The sequence below is a fragment of the Mycetomoellerius zeteki genome, unplaced genomic scaffold (genome assembly GCF_001594055.1).
Source record: "Mycetomoellerius zeteki isolate Tzet28-1 unplaced genomic scaffold, Tzet1.0 scaffold220, whole genome shotgun sequence".
Classification (NCBI taxonomy): Eukaryota; Metazoa; Arthropoda; class Insecta; order Hymenoptera; family Formicidae; genus Mycetomoellerius; species Mycetomoellerius zeteki.
Genome location: NW_017257173.1, coordinates 548,301 through 570,685, shown reverse-complemented (window position 1 = coordinate 570,685; position 22,385 = coordinate 548,301). Strand labels below are relative to the sequence as shown.

General features: G+C 33.6%; 1 protein-coding gene across 3 annotated transcripts in view; it reads left to right on the top strand.

The window, feature by feature from the left end:
- LOC108722863 (elongation of very long chain fatty acids protein AAEL008004) overlaps nt 1-22,385 on the top strand; it is a 41,450-nt gene that overhangs the window by 14,202 nt on the left and 4,863 nt on the right. Inside the window, exons 2-5 of one of the 3 annotated variants that reach the window (XM_018448206.1) lie at nt 11,968-12,115; nt 16,994-17,184; nt 19,107-19,187; nt 19,911-19,994. In XM_018448206.1, coding sequence (XP_018303708.1) covers nt 12,058-12,115; nt 16,994-17,184; nt 19,107-19,187; nt 19,911-19,994 — 414 coding nt within the window. In that variant the 5' untranslated portion in view covers nt 11,968-12,057. The remainder of the gene's footprint in view (nt 1-11,967; nt 12,116-16,993; nt 17,185-19,106; nt 19,188-19,910; nt 19,995-22,385) is intronic. The other 2 variants (XM_018448204.1, XM_018448205.1) reach the window with 2 other exon arrangements.

The following is a 22,385-nucleotide window of genomic DNA, read 5'->3' as shown; positions in this document are numbered from 1 at the left end:
TTTTCGGGCGTGATCGAGTGGACAATTACAATGATCATACAACAGTTAATTGAGGCGGTAACAGCCTCGCGACACGCGCTTTTTCGACGATTTCACATGTGTTTGTACTTTTGTTACGTGCTGTGATAATTTTGACGGTGAGACACGTTGATCAGCGAGAAAGGAAGCAACGCCTCGCCGAAATGCCAGTCATCCGTGGATACGTGTCATCTCGACGATTTCTCGCAATAACAAGAGAGATCACATACACTCGGCAAAATTCATCTTCCTCTTATCTTCAACTTTGATTATATGAGAAAATCATACGGAAGATTATACACATGCACTGTACTTTTTTGTAGTTCTTTAATGTCGGGAACCATCATCAACTGCAATCAATATCGTCGATAGATTGAATACGGTTTAAATTATTATCTCTTTTTTACCTCGTCATTGATTACTTGAATGGTTGATTCTAAATTTCATTTTGTTTTTACAATATTTTTAAATACTAGATTAGGGTGAAAAGTTTTTTTGCAAGATAAAGTTGAAAATTTCAACAGAATTAAGATTGAATTGCTAGGTTAGGTTTCAGTGTATACTTCTTTTTTTATTTATAGCGTTTTTCACTGGTAGAACTGGTGCACATTCAGTGCACATTAAAGCTGTTGTACACTAACCTAATCTGAATTAATGTAAAAGTGAGACATCTCAATTAATAAAATATCAATGCATATTTTATCAAATAGCACAATAAAATGTATTGATGATTACGCGATTTAATTCGTTTCTATATTTTTATTAAACGTACATCTTTACGTCGATCTTTATTCAGTGTCAAAGCTTCCACAAGATATAATGTAAGAATTTTTTTTAGATTTTTATATGATCCAAGAACAATATAAAAATCCGCTGTGAAGCTCAAAGATTCAGGTTGTTACTGGAAGATGCAAAATTCTACATAGCCCCGACGAGGATTAACACGTGAAAAACTCGTAGAAAAAAAATCGTTATTACATCAGCTAAATAATTTAATAGTAAATTAATTTCCACTGAAAAATCTTTCTCATGTAACAATCAAACGTTCGTTATTAGTACGCCGAAATTCGGAATTCGCCGTAGTTTCTCAATCTTCAATAGTTCCGCGATTTTAATGAAAAACGCGATGTTCCTTTTTCCAGCCTCCAGCGTCCGTAGTCAGGGAGAAAGTACGCGATGTTTACACCCTGTCTAAACGAGGAATACATTGTTGTCGAAGACGTAACCGCGATAAATAATGACGTCGCGATAAAATTCGCGTCACTACATTCGGCGGCTGCGTTAATCGTTCTCTATCTCGTCTCCGCCTACTTTTCCGGAAATAGATTACGGCGCGCTATCGCACAGCTCACCACCGCGTCTTTTATTCTTTTACCTTTCTTCTCTCTCTCTCTCTCTCTTTTCCTTTTCTTTCTTTTATTTGTCTTACTACGATCTCTTCATTCCGACCGCGGTTATGCAATCGCGTCGCGTAATACGAGAATTCGCGACGTGCGTTTGCACTTTCCGTGGATTCCCTGCAGATAACAACGATTTGACACCTGCCAGCGTTCAAGTATTGACTAATCTTTTTCTCTTTTTCTCTCTTTCTTAGTGTTAATCACATGCAATTATTTGTAAGGACGATAATTTACGCGTTAAAACGAAAAATGTTGCGGTTTCATGTCGTCCGGTCTCCGTGATTACGACTCGCTTTCAGTTTCATGCACGCCGATTATCGGCGCTTAAATTGATACGTGAAAATAATAGTATTAATGACATAAAATTTACAATAACTGGCAATTATTATTACATTATATTGTGCATAATATCATTATGTATCATTTTATTACTATCGTTTTTAAGTATTTCCAAATTAATTGTAAAAGAATTTAAGAGAATTAATACAAACGTACTTGTAACAAAAGTACGTATTGATTTATATTTTTCCTAAAGTATTCTATAGTATATAAAATAAACAAATAAATAAATATATTTTTTTATCATACAATACATAAATATAAAATTAATAATAAATGTATTGAGAAGGGCTACGAACCATAAGAAAACAGTGCAAATAATAGATATATTATAATTAATAAGAACTAAACAAAATTGTAAAAATAAAGAACAAACGGCGTTTCAAGCCCGATCGGATTATTCTCAATGTTAAACATACAAAAGTGATAAGTATAAACATATTTAAATTATAAACATATATATATATAAATATATATAAAATGGATATTATTTTTTAATGAATACTTTAAAAGAAATCAGACTATTTTTCGATAGTTCATAAAATGACGAAGCAGGTCGTGTTCTTCAGCGTTAAATATAATTCTCTCGGCAGATGCCGCCTAATCAAATCTCGTAGTTTGTATACGCCGATTTTGCTGAGCCAGCTGCGTTCATTATATCGAAGTCGTAATCTGCGACAGTCGTTGATCCAGCACTTTTCTCCAGCGTGCTGGACAGTGACAGCACGCGACCGCAATTTCTCGGAGTGTCAACGACGACGGCATGCCGGGTCCGATAGGCCTTTCTCCGTTCCCGCTCTTTTCTCTCTTTCTCTCTCCCGCTCTCTCTGTCTCCAACTCTCTCTCTCTCTCCTTCTCTCGCCGCGTCTTTGTCATCTTTTTCCGTTTCGTTACTCAAGCGCGCAAGTTACTATTACTTAAGACCAGCTGGTTGCGTCGCATATAATAGTTACACTTGCACTTTCGGCTTGCCGTTCAAGCAGTGCTGGATGCAGAAAACTTCAGCAAAGCGAGTACAACGGAGAGTATTACTTTTATCTGGCTATTGTACTATTGTGCTATTGTCTGCATGCTATTGTATACCCCATAATTTGGAATATGTGTGTAAAATCAAATATACATGTGTATTATTTTGTAAATAACAACAATGAGAAATCAATTAAATTAGTAGTTATTCTCTGGCGGGTGACTCGAGCCGACGAACAATACTTGATTGTATGCTCAGTGATATTTATACACTGAAAAAAAGATTGGCTGCTGCAGCAAATTAGATGGTAAAATATGGCATAGCATTTTTAATTGGTTGCAGCAGCCAATTTTTGGTTGCGTTAGCCTATCTTCAATGTCAGTATAGGATTTCGATAGACTAACACAACCAAAAATTAACTGCTGCAACCAATTAAAAATGCTATGCCATATTTTACCATCTAATTTGCTGCAGCAGCCAATCTTTTTTTTCAGTGTACGACTACATTTAGCGTTCTAAAAATGCAGGAATTTTATTCAATTAAAAGTACGCGCTGAAAATATGACAAATAATAGAATTTTTTAAGCGTTATCTTTTAATGAATGTTTAAGTTATTTTATCTTCCTTGATCGCGAAAAAAGTATGCGTGTTTTATCTAATTTAATTTTTTAATTTTTATAATTTTTGATACATTTTGAAATTAATTATTGATTTTATATTAAAGTTATTTTATATTAAAGTAGTAGTTTATATTAAAGTAGTATTTTATATTGACAAAGATTGCTAGAACTTGAGAATTTCTAAGTGAATACGAATTTTTTTATATCTTCCCGCATATATTTTCATAAATAAGAAATTTTTACCGAAAAATTTGCTATAAAAATCGCTTATGTCGTTTCTCTCGTGTTGTATGATCAATACTTAAAAAAAGGATATTATGTCATTTATTCATACATATCACTGCGTGGATACAAAAGTAACACAACTCAAAATTAGCAACTTTTCAGTAAAGCATTTTTAAAATTCTTTCTGAATTAGAATAGTGTTTAAATTAGAATAGTAAAATATACATAGCTTCTTTTTCTTTTTTTTTTCTATGTACTTTCAATTATAATGTATTCGTTAAAACTACCATAAATGTGGGTGATTTGGAACAAGTGTAGATGACTTGGGACAGCATTTTTGTTAAATTAAATCTTTTGTTAAATTCATGAGTCTCTAAAGGAAGTTAATTTAAGTTTAAGTTTTAAACTTCTTTTAGAGACTTATGGACGGATTCCATGATTGAATTTAACAAAAATATATGCTGTCCCAAGTCGCCTACACTTGTCCAAGTCACCCACATTTACGGTATGTCATGAGTTTTTAAAATTCAAATACAACAACTTTTATATAGAGTTGTGTAAATTTCATTCCTTATTATTTTTATGAGTTACAATACTTCCGTATAAGTATTGTGTTGACAAATGTGTCGTTCTTCCACAATAATAGTCTTTAGGATCGATTATTTTGCATTATTTAAAAAATTAGCATTTATTTAAGATAATATAAGGAGACTCTAAAGATTAATATATCATTATGGAAAAACAACCTCACTTTTTTTATCAATGCGATATAGTTTCATATTTATTTCGTTTCTTCTCTTGTACACTGAAAAAAATACTATATTTTAATAAACCTTTGTTTGAATAACACTTTACATTTACTTATAGTAAATAGTTATTTACTAAATAAAAAATAATGATAGTTATATCAAATTAATGGTGCTTGTACCAAATAAACATATAGTATGTTTATATTTAGCAAATATTCAGCTAGTATTATTCAAATGAATATTTATTATAGTTAATACATTTTTCTTTCAGTGTAATAATGTCAACATCTATAAATTTAGGAAGAGAGGGAAGAGTACATAGTCATTATCATTCACAAAGAATTTTTTGTAAATTTTACAGATTAGCGATTGCAATACTTTTTATTAGTGTTGTTGGTATTTCTCGGTTTGTGAATAAAATTTTTAATAAGTAAAGGATCTTTTTTGAGTGAAACATTGTTTCACTCAAAAAAGTGATCTTACAATTGTAGCGAAAATTATTTAAGTACGAAAAATAGCTAAAATAGATAAATTTCTAGCAAGTATGCGATATTGAGTATGTATTGTATCATATAAAATTCATCAATCATGTATGCTAATCATATAGAATTATAAATAACAGAGATAGAATTTAGATTTGTGCTATAAATTCTATGCGTACGATACATAATTTTCAGATACAAAAAACAGCTATAATTCTAGCTGGAGCAGCAAAATATTTTTTTGCGTGTTTCACTTGAATGGATCAACCCAGTCGATCAACAAAATGTTATAATTTCGCATTCAACAATATACCTAAATATAGCACGATGTTATATAACAGTTACATTGTTGAGTGCGAAATTATAACATAAATATCATGTTATTTTTAGTTGGTGTCGACTGGAATTAAAGTAGAATGACAAGATTAGGGGCTAGGTCCTCTGGATCCGTCACTGGTTTCCATGTGTGAGCCACGTTCGTTAACTTTCCTACACGGTGCCGTTTAACGCGGCCGAGTCTACGAGTACATATCAACGACGACGATCCGAGCTTGAAGTTACTTTCACGACCGGCGTTCGCAAAATTGGACGCGTTCCAGTAGCCGTAGCTAATGCCGTCGACGACGACGACGACGACGACATCGTCATCTTCGTCGTCGTTGTCGTTGTTTCACGTCCCAATTTAACCCTTCGCGACATGCGGCCGTGTTACGCGAACGCATTATACCGTACCGTGATTATCGTAAAAATCATTATGCAACCATAGCAGATAGCGTCCCTGCCGTTTATTTGCGCAAGTAGATAAAGTCGAGGCGACCTCGTCGCGCCGCATCGTCATACTATTCCCGCGAAGAATACAGTCGTTGTACTCTTTTGCCAACTTCTATAATACGCGAAGACAAAAGCGAGTTTCCGCCAGTGTCATCCGGTGCAGATATCGGCCGTCAAATCGTTTAACGATTTACGAAGGACAGCTCTTCGTTAGATTGGACAATAAGTCCGTAGGAAATTGTCATTAGCTCGAATTATCGTTACTCTGTGATTTTATCTTGGACCATAAATAGTCGTGGACAGGTGCGCGTCTTCGATTAAATAAAGACGCTGGCCTATTCTCTTTAGACCACGTGTACATTATAATGTACACTATTAAATTCGTGTAATGTCGAATTATTCAATTTGAGTTATTTTTAATCATTCCTATATAGGTCGCTACTGTTTCTACCTAATATGTCGTTATTTGACTGAAACAATAGAGTTAAACAATTCAACTCAAGAAAATGTATTAAATTTAACTCAAATTTAGTTTATTATTAAATGCTACGTTAATGTGAACGATGTTTACTTTGAAATTAACCATAGAAATAGATTGATTTACATTTTGACACATAAGATTAAAAATAACAAAATCTAACAAAATAAATTAAAAACACGCCAGTAAGAGCCAGCGCGGATATTGATGCGTAATCTCAATTTTATTGCAACTAGTGATTCACATCTACAATTTCGCAAACGTTTCGACTAATGTTTTAGGTCCTCATCACTGCTTTAACATAGTCAAGTGTGATGTTGCAAACCAAATTACGTATTACAAAATTCAAAGCGAAATGGTACATGTCCAATCTTATGTCTGTGAAATATTACAAACCGTGATCAATTGATAGAAAGACCATTAAGATAATAGCCAGTCCGAAAAACAAGATGACGAAAAGTCAGATCTACATTAATGACCATATCGATTGGAGGTTTAAACAGAAAATAACAAAATGTTATTCAACTCAAGGGATTGTGTTACTATTGAGTGCTCCTTTGATATCTAACAGTGTACATCAAATGTATGGAGTCATTGTCCGTTAAAATTATTTAGTTCTACAATTAGAGATCAGATGTACATAATGATGTTAGAAAAATAATCGATATTAAAAAAAAAAAAATTAATTTTTTAGTATAAGTTACTTATTAAAGTGCCCTTGTATAAATAATCCTTAAAAAAGGATTTTTCTTAACACAGTTCCATTAAAATTAAGTCTGAAAAGGAGAGTACTGGCAGTGTGGAAAAATAGTAGCAGAGAAACGACGCGGTTTGCCGAGCTAATGACGATCTCCTACTTAAACACTTCACTGTAAACGAGGAAAATGAATGAACCCGTGAGTTCATTCGCGCGCAGAAGTTCTCCCGCTCTCGAACCTCGAATTTTTTGACTCGGTCTCAAGATGGGGATGTAATCGCATCCCGAAGTGGTCCAGCGGACGCATGATTACGCGAGCATTACGCGAACGGTCGAGTGGAAGAGATTGCGTCAACTTTAGCGTCGTAACGAAAGGAAAATCTCAAGTATTACACTCGAGACTCGTTTAAAGCAAAGACAAGCGTGTGGCGCAAAAAAAGAAATAGGCATAGTAGACGTCCGTGAAATACTCGAAGCAGGTAAGATTCCTATTGCTCCCAACTAGAAATGGTTTGTAAAAGGATTGCGCGAGGTTCCCAATGTTAGAAAGATGTTAATAGATAGATAGAAAAGAAACACGTCCGCCCCATCTCTCTCTCTCTCTCTCTCTCTGCACCCTCCCTCTGCCTTTCCTTTCCTTCTTTACGATTAGATTAAATGACGATTTCAAGTAGTGAGACAGACGGCACACGCTTGCGCAGGTGCGAGCGATTCCTTGCGTAACGCATACAGCAGACACGCACACATCCCGTCCTCCGCGGCCCGTTTTCTGTGTCGCGCGCGGCTCCGTTATAATGTATACAGTTTTCGCAACGTAATCCCTAGGTATTTCGCTTGCTCGGCGCGTTTTCGGCTTTTCGTTTTGCAAGCGGCCAAAACATCTAGCGCGATCGCTCGCGGGAGGACTGTGATCGCGACCTCCATTCCGCCCGGTCCGTACGGTCTCTGATCTCGCGTTGCGGCAATTCCCTCGGGAAATCTCGCGTGCACGATTGGCACGGATTCCGCACGCGATTCCGCACGTGATTTCAGATAATCGATCGATCGGCCAGCTACATCCCCCGTACCATGCAGCACCTCAAGTAGAACACAGAAATTCATAATAATATCATAGGGATATCAGTATGACTTCATTTGTCACTTATAAGTTCATTTTAAGTATCAAATGACGTCATGATGTCGTCCTATGATATCATTATGACTTAATGATGACTGTGTTCTATCTGGGACACTTTATCCGAGGGACGTCTTGGGGATCAACCCAAGCAGAACAACGAGTAACTAGCATTAATATGTCGTAATGATTCCAAAATGAGCACTAAAGTCACTTTTCAATCATTTACGATTCATTTACAAGTCATTTCGATGTTACCATGACTTATTGTGGTTCTGCTTAGGATCCAAGCAAAACAACAAGTCACGATAACGTCAAAATGACATTAAAATGAATCAGAAATGATCGAAAAATGATTTTTAATGATGATTTTGGAATCATTTTGACATCATTTTGATATCATAATGACTTGTTGTTCTGTTTAGGAATTATGTAACTTTTTCTAGGGAAACGTAAAAAATGAAAATTTTTTTGTATGTACCAGGTATATGTATATACATAAAAAATTTCACTTTTCACGTTTCTACTCTAGGAAAAAAGTTAGATGATTCTCAAGCAGAATCATAAGTCATGGTAACATCAAAATGATGTTAAAATGAATCGTAAATGACTGGAAAGTGACTTTTAGATCATTTTGAAGTAATTTTGACATCATTTTGTTCTACTCTAGAAAAGTTACATGGTCGATTATACTCTGGGAACGTTCTTAAGATATAAGAATGTCTTCTAGACGTCTTAGGACATTTCTTGAATGTTTGTCGATGGGATCGTGGATTGATCGAAATACATAGTTATTTGCGAGACGAATGTACGATGCTCGAGCAGATTTGAGCGGAAGTGGATTTGGAATCGCTTATCCACATTGTTAAAAATGTTTGTGAATTTATAATACCCTTACAATAAAAATGTGCAGTAAATTTACAAACCATATAATGTTTTGTTGTGATTTCAATATTTATATATTTACAATAGAAATTTGTTGTGAATTTCTGAACATAACTGGCGTGTCGCGCTTACGTATTAGAGATTTGCATATACTTTATCACAATATGTTATAATTTCACAATACAACTGTTTAAATTTTACAACAGTACATTTTTGTTGGATAAAAACTTCCAATATTTTTGGAAATTTACAACAGAAATTAATTTCTTACAGTATAATCATAACTGAAGCGAATACGGTCAATACTTAATTGAGAGAATTCCAAGAATTGTTTTATAAGATATCGATATCTTCCATGTTTTTTCAATGGAACGCTATCTGTAGATTCTGCACGAATAGATTTGTGCGTAAAATTTTATCGCGAATGTGAAACATTCTTTAATAGCAAATGACTAGTTCGATTACAATTGTTCGATAGCATAATTAATTTTGCTCTCCGCCTTGAAACGTAAAAATTGATCGATATGATATCTCCTATAACTTTCATACATTTTCAATTTTTAGTAATTTATAAAGATAATAAAAGAATCTAAAAAATATAAATCCCATTAAGATTTCAATGCGAATATTATTGTGATTCATTGAGATGTAACTCGTTTTAACAACTTGCTGTCTGAATAATTCCATACGAAAACGCAAGATGTCCTGTGAAATAATCCGATTTATTTTATGCCATTGCTTATTTCGAACTAACAAAATTATTTAAACATAAAGAAGAATTTCATTTCTGATAAATAATTATCCGAAATTCATAGGTGTTTCGCAAAGTGAAAAGATTCTATCATTGATTATTTTTGACATGAGAATATATTGTGCAAAACATTACATGTCAAGCATTACGTCAACTCTTTTCCTGAATAAATAATTTTGTCTAACTTTACATCACTTTAAAAAAAATTAAACAATGTTGGTGTCTTTTTTATTTTGATGAACAAGCTAATGTGTAGCAAGTGGAGCGATTAATAACCTCGAGCAAGCGAAGCACATGTATATGATCATTCATCGTTAATTTTTAAATATTGACTAATAATGAAGTTATTAAAAAATTCCATTTTTTAATATTTCTCAAGTAAACATCATTTTCACTATCGCTTCTTTATCTCATTCAGTCGGCGTCTTCGACTCGAATCAATGAGGCAAAATTGGGGGAAGAGCAAGCAGATTCACGCATTCGCAAGAGTCTTGTTTGTCCTCCTCGAAGTTACGAGTGAAATTCAATTCGCCCATGTGTACGGTGTACATTGTACGTACCAGAATGGTTCAAGGCCGCGTCGTCGATTCATGGTCGGCTCGGCGAATTGCGCGACGGCATTGCCCGATCGTGCCGTGCGACTGCTTTCGAATGAAAAATTCAGTGACTGTAACACGTAAGCCGTATGACAGACACGATACATCGGAGGACTGGAATCCCGACGGGTGGTCTGAGACTCCAGAACGCTATCTCGGGAACATCCCGGCCAGATCCTGACCTATATTGGTCCAGAGTTGAAGAGTATCAACACTAGATTGTCAATTCAAAAAAAAAAAAAAAAAACCGTGTATTTTTTTATACCTCAGATTATATCTCTCAGATTTACGATTAGACAGTTTTATTCACACAATTCTAAAAGTTTTTTTAACCGTTTTTTTTCTCACGAGTCAGATACGATCAAAATTTTTGTCTGCTTGTTAAATTTTTTAACATAAACGGTTAAGAATATTTTGGCTGTATAGTCTTAGCTAAAAATATCAATCAATAAATCAGCTAAAAAGCTAATATCAGCCAAAAAAGTTTTTGTTATAAATATGTCTTGAAACAACTAAAAAAAACAAAACAATTTGGTTTTATACAGTGAAATGACCGCGATATTTTGCTGCAGTTTTTAGATAAATAACTTTTGAACGTAAGTGGATCCAAATGGATTTTTGCGTAAGTGTTTATTAACGTTTTAATATATATGTGTATATATATATACATATATATATAATGGATTTAATTTGTAATGTTACGATCTTATTACAAATAAGTACTACAATACGCAATTTTATATAAGAATCAAGGCAAACAAAAAAATTAAATAACTTTTGGATTAATAACTTTTAATCTAATTTGTGTTGTGTTGTGCTCAAATTTTACACAGAGATACTCAGACGTAATAATAGAACAGTCTACGAAATTTTTATATTTTTAATAATGTATCTTGAGATGTGACACATATATCCTTAAGTGAAGAGAAATTTCCAAGAACGTGGCGATTTTTTAGATTCTTGCTGATTCTCGCGGATACTAACGTACAGCTTTATTAGATTAGATTAGATTAGATTAGATCAATATTTTCAATTATACGCGTATTTCATGCAATTGGAAACGACAGTATTTCGTTTTTTTTTCATTTCCTATTCTGATAATTTTTATATTATGCATTACGATGTTTTACAAAGTTTTTAGTTCTTAATACCTGAATAGTGATTTTTATGTATTTTCCGTAAAGTAAAAGAAAAAAATTTTATAACACATAAATTTGTAATATATGTAATATCCTGTTAATGTCCTGTTATCATTTAAATACCATTTTAAATGATACGTTAAAAGAATAAAATTTATTAGCAATCTAAAAAGAAAATTAATTATAAATTATTTATAATGAATATTTACGACTTTTTTTTATTTTACGAAGTGAAATATATAAGAATCATCATTCAGATGTCGAGAAACAGAAACAGAAACTTTGTAAATCAATGTAACTTTTCGTCATTAAATTTTATTATTTTAATGCAGCACTTATAATTATATAGCTTATAAATAATAAAAGGAGCTTTATGCCATATTTATTTACATATACTGTAAAAAATATTTAAACTTCTTATAGCTATATATTACATATACGACAAATTTGCATTTTTATACATGAGAAATTTAAAGCGGAGTTCTTAAAAATTGAAGGATGACGGAAAAGCATATCCTTTTTTAATGTAAAAAGTGCTACATGAGACACCATTACTTATTAGAAAACAAAAAAATGATCAAAAATTTTTTCACCGTGTGTTATTATTATAGAAGAAGCGGTATCTTGAAATAATTTTGGAATACCGTTAGTGGCACGTCACGAATCTCATTATAACGATCGTATTTTGTAGGAACCGTTGGATGTCTCCGATAAAAATCTCTTTTTTTCGTTTCAGGAGGAGAGGAGACTATCACCTGAAAGTGGATAGTAGACTTTGTCCCGGATTTCCGTTCAAAATAGACCTGAAGGCAGCTCACACGGCAACATGTCGATCATAATGCAGTATATAGATCGGTTCCACGATATATTGGACAAACACGCAGGTGATTATTAGTGGCGGACAAAGTGCGAGAACTCATTGAGAGAAATATCCAGAATTTATATAATTCTGAATAGAGTAATTTGGATTTGGATGATAAATGATGAAAACTTGATTATCTCGTAGTATGTCAAGCGTATCCAGTAACATCGACGTGTTATAAATTGACGATTACGTCGTTGCACGATAATTTCGAGAGTCATGATAGATGGATGGACACTGTGCGGTATTAAAGTCCTTCGAATTTACATAATTGACGCGCGAAAGACAAGAATGTAAATAGCGGATGGTGATATTGTTGTCTATCATTATGTCTTCTTTTGTTTAACAGTTCTTAGATAATTTCACGCGGAACATCAGGATGACATTTATTTTAGAATTATAAAATGTCTATCTATAACATCATCTCTTTAATTTATTATCAGTTACTTTTTAAGCCGTTTATGAGGCTTTATAGAAAAAAGAAGAAGAAATTTTATATCACTTCAATTTACATATGTCGAGAAAGAATTTAGTTTACAGTTTTACTTATAATTACACATTTATCCGTACCTTATAATTATTGATTAATTAGAATCCACTCTCCATATATTACTTTTTATCTAAATTTATATATTTATATTTAAATTTATATATGTTTTTATCATGATTTTTTTTAAATTTTAGTTCTTACGTTAATTTACACTAATATTATAATTGCTTTGCTATTGTATAATTTTTACATAAAAATACTAATCTTTATTTACTTATACTAGTCTACACTGAAAGAAAAGATTGGCTGTTGTAGCAAATTAGATGGTAAAATATGGCATAGCATTTTGAATTGGCTGCAGCCAATTTTTTGTTGCAGCAGCCAATGTTTTGTTGCGTTAATCTATCCGCAATGTCAATATGACGTTTCGGTAGGCTAACGTAACCAAAAATTAGCTGCTGCAACCAATTAAAAATGCTACGCCATATTCAGTCAATCTTTTCTTTCAGTGTACTATACAATTTCTTTAAAACATTATCTTTTACAAATATTTACATCTGTAACTTATCACCTTTCTATCAACCCTCTAAATCTACAAGTCACCTTTACGAGAGAGAGAGAGAGAGAGAGAGAGAGAGAGAGAGAGAGAGAGAGAGAGAGGGGGAGGGAGAAGCTTTATAGTTATTTTCAAAAAATTACGCGCCAAAGTCTTTGGGATTCTTAAATTCTCCTTTGTATCCTGAATTCTTTTGTATAAAAAGAAAGTATGAACGCGAAATTTGCTAGGTCCGAGTTTGATATACGCGCATATATCGAATGTTCTCACCAAGCACTTGAAAATACGCAGTGAAAATAGGCCTTTTTCTACGCATATTTGATTACGTTTTACTTACATCCTGTGTAACGAGTCTCAAAATATATATAATTTGCGCTATTTGTCAATGTTATTTTATCACATTGCGGCCATTACGCGAAATGGCATGAGCGATTGTCAGAAGACTGTTTCCTTGAGACTGTCACTGTCCCACTTCGGGCGCAGCAACGAAATGTCACTTTGATAATCGCGACGTCGTGTGAGTAAAGTGGAGTAATTCTTTATTCTGTACAGACAGCTGGCCGGCTGCGTCGTGCCGTCGCGTTTGTCGCAACGCGGGCGCTTCTTTTCGCAACTCGCCGATCACCGACGAGAGGAATCAGACTCCCAGTTTTATGACGTGATTAACGATCTAATCGATTAACGTTTATCTCGCAAGTCATTGCTCGGTCAATGAGAACAGTCTGTGTTTACCGACACGCCAATTAACGTTCCGCGATTAACATAAAAAAATTACGCGGAGATATAAAAGAGCGTTGTTAGCATTATTTACGTCTCACAATTGTTCGATTATTCATTCCATCGGAAATTTGCACGTGCGGAAGGTGAGAATTGCTCGATCTGGGTACACAGGCATAAGGATTATACAGATTATATTGAGTAAAGCGCTCGCGATAAAAGAAAATTTATGCAACTTCCGAATTTCGTAAAAACGCGCTTGTTTTTACTCTTGCATTAAAAATAAAACACGCATATTTGTACAATTCTTGACGTTTTTCTCTATATATGTATCTTACACGTACATGTATACATATTTTTTTATATGCGTTTTTTAAAATATGTAATATACTCTTTTAAAATGATGTTATCGATTTTGGACGACCTAATTTTCCTTTGCAAAAATATTTGTGTACTGACAAACTACAAGTTAATTTTCTTGATTCATATTTTAACTATGCGATAAAGCTGCTCTCTCGTGAATACCAAAACAATGTTGTTCTAGCATATGCAAATACGTTATTCCTATTCATGTCTTCCAAATGAGCACAATCTTTGCAAGCGTAAATAAAATCGAACATGTTTACCGCCTTCTGTCCGGAGAATCTCAAGGAAACACCCACGGAAATACCGATCATTTACTTTTGCCATATTGGGAAACCCAAGGGAAAGGTAATTGAACCATCGAAGGACATGAATAGCGAAAAAGGACATACACCAGACATCCCTGAAAGAACATGGAGCAGTCCTTCAAAATGATATCGAAGGACGAGCGGTTTTTACCGTCGTTAAATCATGGCCACTGGATTACGCTTATTATTCACACAAGAAGGAAAGAGGGAAAGAAAAAAAGGAGGGAGAGAGAGAGAGAGAGAGAGAGAAATTTCGATATTTATTTAGCATTCTGGAAGTAAATCCCCTCAAGCGTTTTAAGTTTTTAAAAAATTAATATCATAATTAATTATGTATAAAAAGATTTGAGTGATCGCAATGGAGTGAGTGTATGAAATGTGCATGAGTGTGTGCGTGTGTGTGTGTGTGTGTGTGTGTGTGTGTGAGAGAGAGAAAGAGAGAGAGAGAAGTGAATCGCTTATGGCTGTTAATACAACTGTATATTGTTGCGTATTACATTGCTTATAACGAGGTCATCTCCGATTCGATTATCGGTTTAGGAAAGAACTGCTGGAAAAAACTAATCGGATGACTAACAGAAATTTGAACCTGGCAACTTCAGTATCAATCTGTCAAAATGTGCTATATTTATGTGATATATTTTTTATATTGTATCGCCTAGTGACGATAAACTATATTTTTCTTACACACGCTAATATATAACCCCAGATAATAAAATGCTAGAAATTTAGTAGATTGTCAGCAAATTCTCCATCAAATTTTCACTCTTAGAGAATGAAAAATTACTCCAAGCGTCAATTTTCAATCTCTGCGAAAAGTGAATAATTTCACTCTTCGAAAGCAGAGACTGAAGATAAATGTTAAATTTACATCCAATCTTGACGAAATTAGGCTTATTTGACGTGTTTTTTGTAAACAAATCGTGGGAACATTTTTTTTTTCAGAAAATTAATATTTATAATATGTTAAATTAACACATATTTCATTCATTTGTCTTAGAATTTATGTTTTACAACACATTATTTTTATGTTACTTGTTCACTTACTTATAAATTGTGTCATTTTGATGCCTGGTTTATGCTTCGGTCTTAATCTTAAAATCCTAAAATTCAATCAATGGAATACAGATTTCAATTAGGACCAATTAGGACTGGCAGCAGGATTGGCTGAATTTTAGAATTTTAGGGTTAAGACCGAAGCATAAACCAAGCATAACACTAATTGTAAGAAACATTGAATATCAATTTCACAAAAAATCTTTAAATAACATAATCACATTATGTTATTATTAAATTAACACTCGAATATGTTAAAAAATTCAACACAAACTGTTAACACAAACGTGAGTGGACCGTTTTCAACACAAATACACAAATTTTTTTACTGTGTGTGTGTATATATATATTACTTTTCTTAGAGTGAAATTTCATTCCTAAAAATTTAAAAGTGTAAACTTAGGGTTTGTCGACAGAATCTTGACATACTACGCACCAGCTGGCGGAAGAAGCTGAGCAGGATTTGCGCGCGCGGGTAATCGAGCAAGAGTTATAAATCCTGTTTGATTTCTGTTGCTAATCTAATGGCATAGTATATCAAGGTTTTATCATATTTCTGGCGATTTTTTACCAACATGGTCGAATATTACAGACTTTATGTAATTTTTAGTTTTTATACCTTCAGAAATTGGTAGCACACTCTACTCACAAATTAGTAGCATACTCTGCTCGAAATTTGTTTTTGCAGGCTTGGCCATTTGGAATGAAACAGAGGAATCTAATAGAGAATTCGATTGCATTAGTGCATATTAAAGCTGCTATACACTGATTTAATCTGAATGTAAAAGTGAAATGCAGATATTTTAAATTATAAAATACATATTTTACTTAACAGCACAATAAAGTATATTGAAATTTCGTGATTCAATCTGTTTCTATATTTATATTAAATACATATTTTTACCTCAATTTGTGTACGACGGCTTTAATGTGCAATAGTGCGTACTGAGTGTGTTCAATCCAATTTGCTGTAAAATTCCTTGGTTACATTCCAGATAGCCAAGCCTGCAGAAACAGATTTTGATCAGAGTATATGCTACCAATTTTTTAACAGAGTACCTATCAATTTCTAATGACAGAAAGGCAACAAATTTCATATAGAGTAATATTTGACGATGTCGACAAACTACCAGAAATATGACGAAACCTGTTGACATGCTATACTAGTAGATTGGTGGCAGAAACGGAGCAGGATTTGCAGCTCTTGTTTGGTTGCTCGCACATGCAAATTTTGCTCGTTCTTTCGTGATATTCTTTGTCAGTTCGTTCGGCATAATCGAGAAGTCAGACAGATAAAATGACGTTACATCGTCAAATTCTGCGGTTCTTTCGAATAAAAAAGAAAAAGATCAAAATTTCAAGGTTATTCTCAAGGATTCCTAGAAGAGATTTTTTGATGTTTTTTTTCAGATACGAGAACAACTAATTGGCTATTGATGAGCTCGCCTTTCCCCACGTTGTTTATCTGCTTCAGCTATATTTATGTCGTCAAGGTACTCGGACCGAAGCTCATGGAGAATCGGAAACCTTTTCAACTTAAAAACACCTTGGTAGTCTATAACCTGTTCCAAGTAATCTTCTCCGCATGGCTCTTCTACGAGGTGAGATCTCGTCGTCCGTTTCCTCGCGATACCAACTTTAATGCTCGATAAATTAGATGTTTGAAAAAAATTTTACCCGATAAATTTTCCAGGATAAAAAAATCGAATAGTTTCTGTTTTATTTCAGCCGTTCCTCGAATCGCCGATTATTTTACTCAGAACAAATATTTCGTCTTTATTGTAATCCAACTTTTAGATTTTCAGAGAGAAAGAAACTTGCAACAAATACTTGGATAAATCAGATGTTTAAACAAATTTTGTCCAATAAATTTAGATTTCTATTTTTGTTCTCTTTTCTTTATACCTAATTGTTTCGTATAATTCGGCAAAGAATCGGCATAAAATTTTTACAACATAATATCTGATAACACTAGTTTACAAATTTTGAATAATGTTTAATACAAGAAAAGGAAACAACAAGTATTTGGAGCGTTAAGTTTGAATCTCTCACCAGAAAAATTCTATTAGGTCGAATTTTTAAAATATAGGCATGTTATTTTTAAGAAATGGCATTTTTTTTTCGAATAATTTGAGTGCGACAGTGATGAGCAAGGCGAATATTTCCACCAAAATTTGATTAATAATTGAGAAACGTCATCAGGATGAAAACATGCTCGGCAATTATTGCTGGACTTTAATACATGAAAGTCATACAAAAAAATTAAACTATTATATTTGGGAAAAATGTCTTTATCTCAAAATCGAATTTAATGGAAATATGAATACAAATTAAAAGGACTCTCGTTTATCAAATGAAAAAATAATAAGATAAAAAATTATTTTTTTTATTTGATGGAAATATTTCGATGGCAGATTCGGGCTTAGCATCGAAAATTATTCTAGGAATACAGTCTTTATATGTTTTCTTGCCCAAAACTAATTTAATGAAGCTTAATTACCCGCGCATATTTTTGCTGAACTCTCTATTTATATTCGACTCAAAAGATTCATTAGCTAATCCCACATCGGCTTTCGAACTTATTGTCAAGCTCACGATCGGTTTGGCGGCACGGGTATTCGTCGCAATATAATCGAAAACGGATGATAACGGTCCGAGGATACGGTACACCGCTATTTACAGTTGCGCGATCTAACAATTCCATGATTTTACTGCTGGCAGTCACTGGAACGCGTAACGACGTCCATCGAAAACTTTCTATCTTAACAGTTGCGATTATGTTCGATTACATCGCCCGCAAACGAATACGTCATTGGTGCATTCCCCGGTTGACAATGAGTTTATATCTCGTGACTACTACAAGAGAACAGCCAACGCCTTTAACCCTCTAGAGACGAATGTTGCAACGTTCATTTTAAAATTAAATTTGAGATCTGTGCAGATTAGTTACACTTAAAAATTGAATATGAAAATGTATGTAATATTGAATATTAAAATATAGTACTTCTAATTGCTGGAAAAGCTATAGTCAAAGTACAGTTTTAGTTAAAAAATATTAGGCACTTATGTTTTTCCATTTATCTGGAATTCTTTTATCTGCATTGTTACATATTAAATTCTGGCATTATACATAAATTTAAAGAATTCTTGAAACAAAGAATAATTTATAGCGAGTGTCATGAATCAATTTTTGAGCTAAAACTTTAAACAATGGTTAATTAGAACTCAATATTTGCGGTCAAAGTTGTATATCGAGAATATAGAAATCAATAGATTCTTTACTTGTAAATAATTTTTTAGCAAAAGCAGTAAAAAAATTGTTTTTTAATGACAAGATAATGCTAGAGTCTAGAGGGTTAATCAAGGGCTCTTGATTAAATTTAATATATTTCGAACGAGTTCTCCTGTCGCGACAAGAATTTTGAGTAACGAAAATATATTTGTAACTTCGACGATCGATTTCGTATCACGGGAACGCGCCAATGACAAAGATGTGCGATTATACGTTTCTTTCACAACACAGTGTCTGATGGGCGGATGGTGGGACCACTATAGTTTCCGCTGCCAGCCGGTGGATTATTCCAACAGCCCCACCGCGATAAGGGTAAGTGTGCCTAATCGATCTAACCCTAGCCGGACCGTTCAACGAGACTGCCTCCCAACTACTTCAACGAGACGACTATTGCAACAGAAATCACCGAACCGCATCGAGTCCGCCTGATATCACGGATATTCATCTATAAATATGTATTTTTGTAGATTGGCCGTTCCTTACCTGGAGCGGAGGCTTGCGGCGGGGGCAAATATTCCTGGATGCGATTTAGGCGTGCGATTTAGGCGTCCAAGAGCTTATGCTTCCTTTTCGTCTAGCATAGAGAGCCTGGCATGTTCCTCCAGTGCCTCGATCCAATCTTTTTCTGCTTCGATATCCGCTATTTCAACTCTCGACAAAAAATCAAACGCCGACAAATCAGCTGAGTGTTGAACATGTGTCGCACTCCCTTTGGGGAAGAATCGCAATTGTAAAATCGCGCGAGACTTTCAGTCTTTATCGATTTATTCTTTGACCGAAGGAATACATCGTTCCGTTTCTTCACGTTTCTTTCGCGGGCAACTCTTTTTTTTTATCCAATTGCGATTCCTTTTCCCGTTGAGGCGCGGCATCGCTCAACATTCTCGTGCGAGAGTTCGATGCAAATATTTTACGTAATATGCGTAAAAAGTAGTTGTTAAGCTTGTATGCAATATACATCTGTCATCATACGCCTATTTTCTTTATCTTTTTATTGACCGATGGCGAATGGCCTTTGGGCGAATGTGGTTGCAGATAGGGATATCCGGATGGCTGACTGGAGACTATTCTCTAAGGTGTCAACCTGTAGACTACAGCGACAGACCCGAAGTACTGAGGGTGGGTGAATCACTTCCGTGATTAACAGAGTTATCCTTGCCATTATCTCTTTTTATTCATATTTATAATATTTACATCTAAAGCTAATCGTACACGATGCATAAATTTCTTGTATGATTTGCTTACTGTGCTTTCTCTAACGCTGATTCTACAATGAGTCGATATTCGATAGTCCTAGGTCTTATCGGTGAAGTTGACCAATAGCCATCTTGTACGACTAACTTGTAACGCTAATTGGCCAACTTCATCGATTAAGACTAAGACTTCCGACTACATTGTAGAATCAGTATAATGTATACTAAACATCTTCATGCATTGAGCTGAGCATCCATCCTTAGTAGCATTATTTCATACCTAGTTTCCTTGCATGCGCTAATCAAACGTTAAGAAACAGTCACATGATTGATTGGTGTTAAGAATAGACCAGATGTATAGGGGTGCGTTTCGAGTTACGCATGAAGCGCATGATGTATCATTTGTCCTTGTTGCTCACTAAATAATAAAGAAGGATAAAATGATACATCATGCGCTTCATTCGTAACTGGGAACACACCCTAGGTTAAAGTTATTATCTTTCTCTCCTCTGTTATATTCTTTAGTTTGTAGCTCGTATGTAGAGGAAAGTCACTGATACCGACATATCACTTTGTTTTTAGACAATATTTCTTAAACAAAAAGCAAAAATAAAACTTTAAAAACATAAGTACAAATTAAAAAGTATCTTCTATCAGATAGTATAAGCAGTTTTTATAATACTGTTTGCAATTTTGCAATAATTAATTTTTTCGTAAGATAAGCAAAAATGAACGTCTGACAAAATGGGCTCTAAAACTGACACAGTAGACAGTAATGCTACGTATTCCTATTTTTTTTCTTTTACCGGAATTATTTGTACAAAGTAAAGTGAATGTATATAAGATTTTTCAAAATCTTTTCACTTCGTTATAAAACATTTTTATTGAATTATATGCATATTTACTTTATGCTGTTCTGCAAGATGCAAATAAATAACGCGATAGTTTATTTCAAGAGTTTTTCCATATATGCACGATTGCCTTCAGCTCCAATAGAGCTATTTGACACTATAAAGCAACATTATAAAGATTAAGTTAGCTCATGGTCTGTTTTACAGACAGGTGTGACGGTTTACGCTGCACCTCAATTTTTAATTTAAAGTCGTATTATGAAAAAATTACGAGAAAAAATAATATAAATAAAACTGATTTAGGAAGCTACAAGCATTTAAAACAACGTAACAACATAATATTATCAATAATATAGTCACTATTACTTAAACTACGCAATTTGCAAAAGAAAATCGTAAGAATTTTATTTTCACATTCGTAGAATTCGTTTTTAGCTGATTTGATATAGAAACAAACCACAAATATACGAATTATGAGTTTGTACTTCTTTAATTAGCTAAACAGATCATGATTTTATTAGTATTAATAAAGTGCAATAGTTAGTTTATGAGAAATAAGAGGGTGTCGCTTTAAGAGACCTATGTCAATATTGGCGACATTCCTGTATAATAGATTAATTCGGCCAATTGATTAGATTGATTGATTAATTCGGTCAATTTCTATGTAACTGAACCACCTTAATGTAAATGATGCTAGGAAATAGGCATTGTGAAAATCGTGCATTATGTGCTGTTAGCTTATAACTTTGCGAAATGCTTTATAAAACCGGTTAATAAATTCGTAATTTGGCCGAACGAGAAAGATATAATTTTTATGATCACATTAAATAATTCATGTTGAATTGACTTCATATGATACTTCACATGATTCTTGGAATATTTTTCCATTTTAATTAATTAAAATGGAAAAATATTCCAAATTTAATTAATTAATTAAAAATACTTTACTTAATTATTGGTTAGTTAAAGATATGTTAATGATTGTTACCATTGAAAAAAAAATTCGAAGAATTTGTGATCTTTTTCGTGACTAGTTCTGTACGCAATAATACGTGTATGTATCTATATGCTAAGAAAAGGGCCAAAGTAGTATAGTAATTAGTAGAATTGCAAATATAGAGTTTAAGCTAGATAGAACGACTCTAACTGTAGTTAGTGGCCTATGTGATTAACATTGTTTAATATACGCTATACGTCATTAGTAGAATTGCAAATCTTATAAAGTTCAAGCGATAACGACCGTATATTACGTATAGACTCTCATTTACGCACAATTGCACCACATTAATTTCTGTCATCGCACTCATACGTACTGTGACGCACTCTGTCAGTGACGATTTTCACGGACTTCTCGTCGTCTCGAATACATTACTGGGACACGGTGTGTGTTCTTGCGAAATACTTCTAATATGTACTCCTGTGAAAACTGATTTTTAAAATTACTTAATAAATGTGTTTATTTTTTC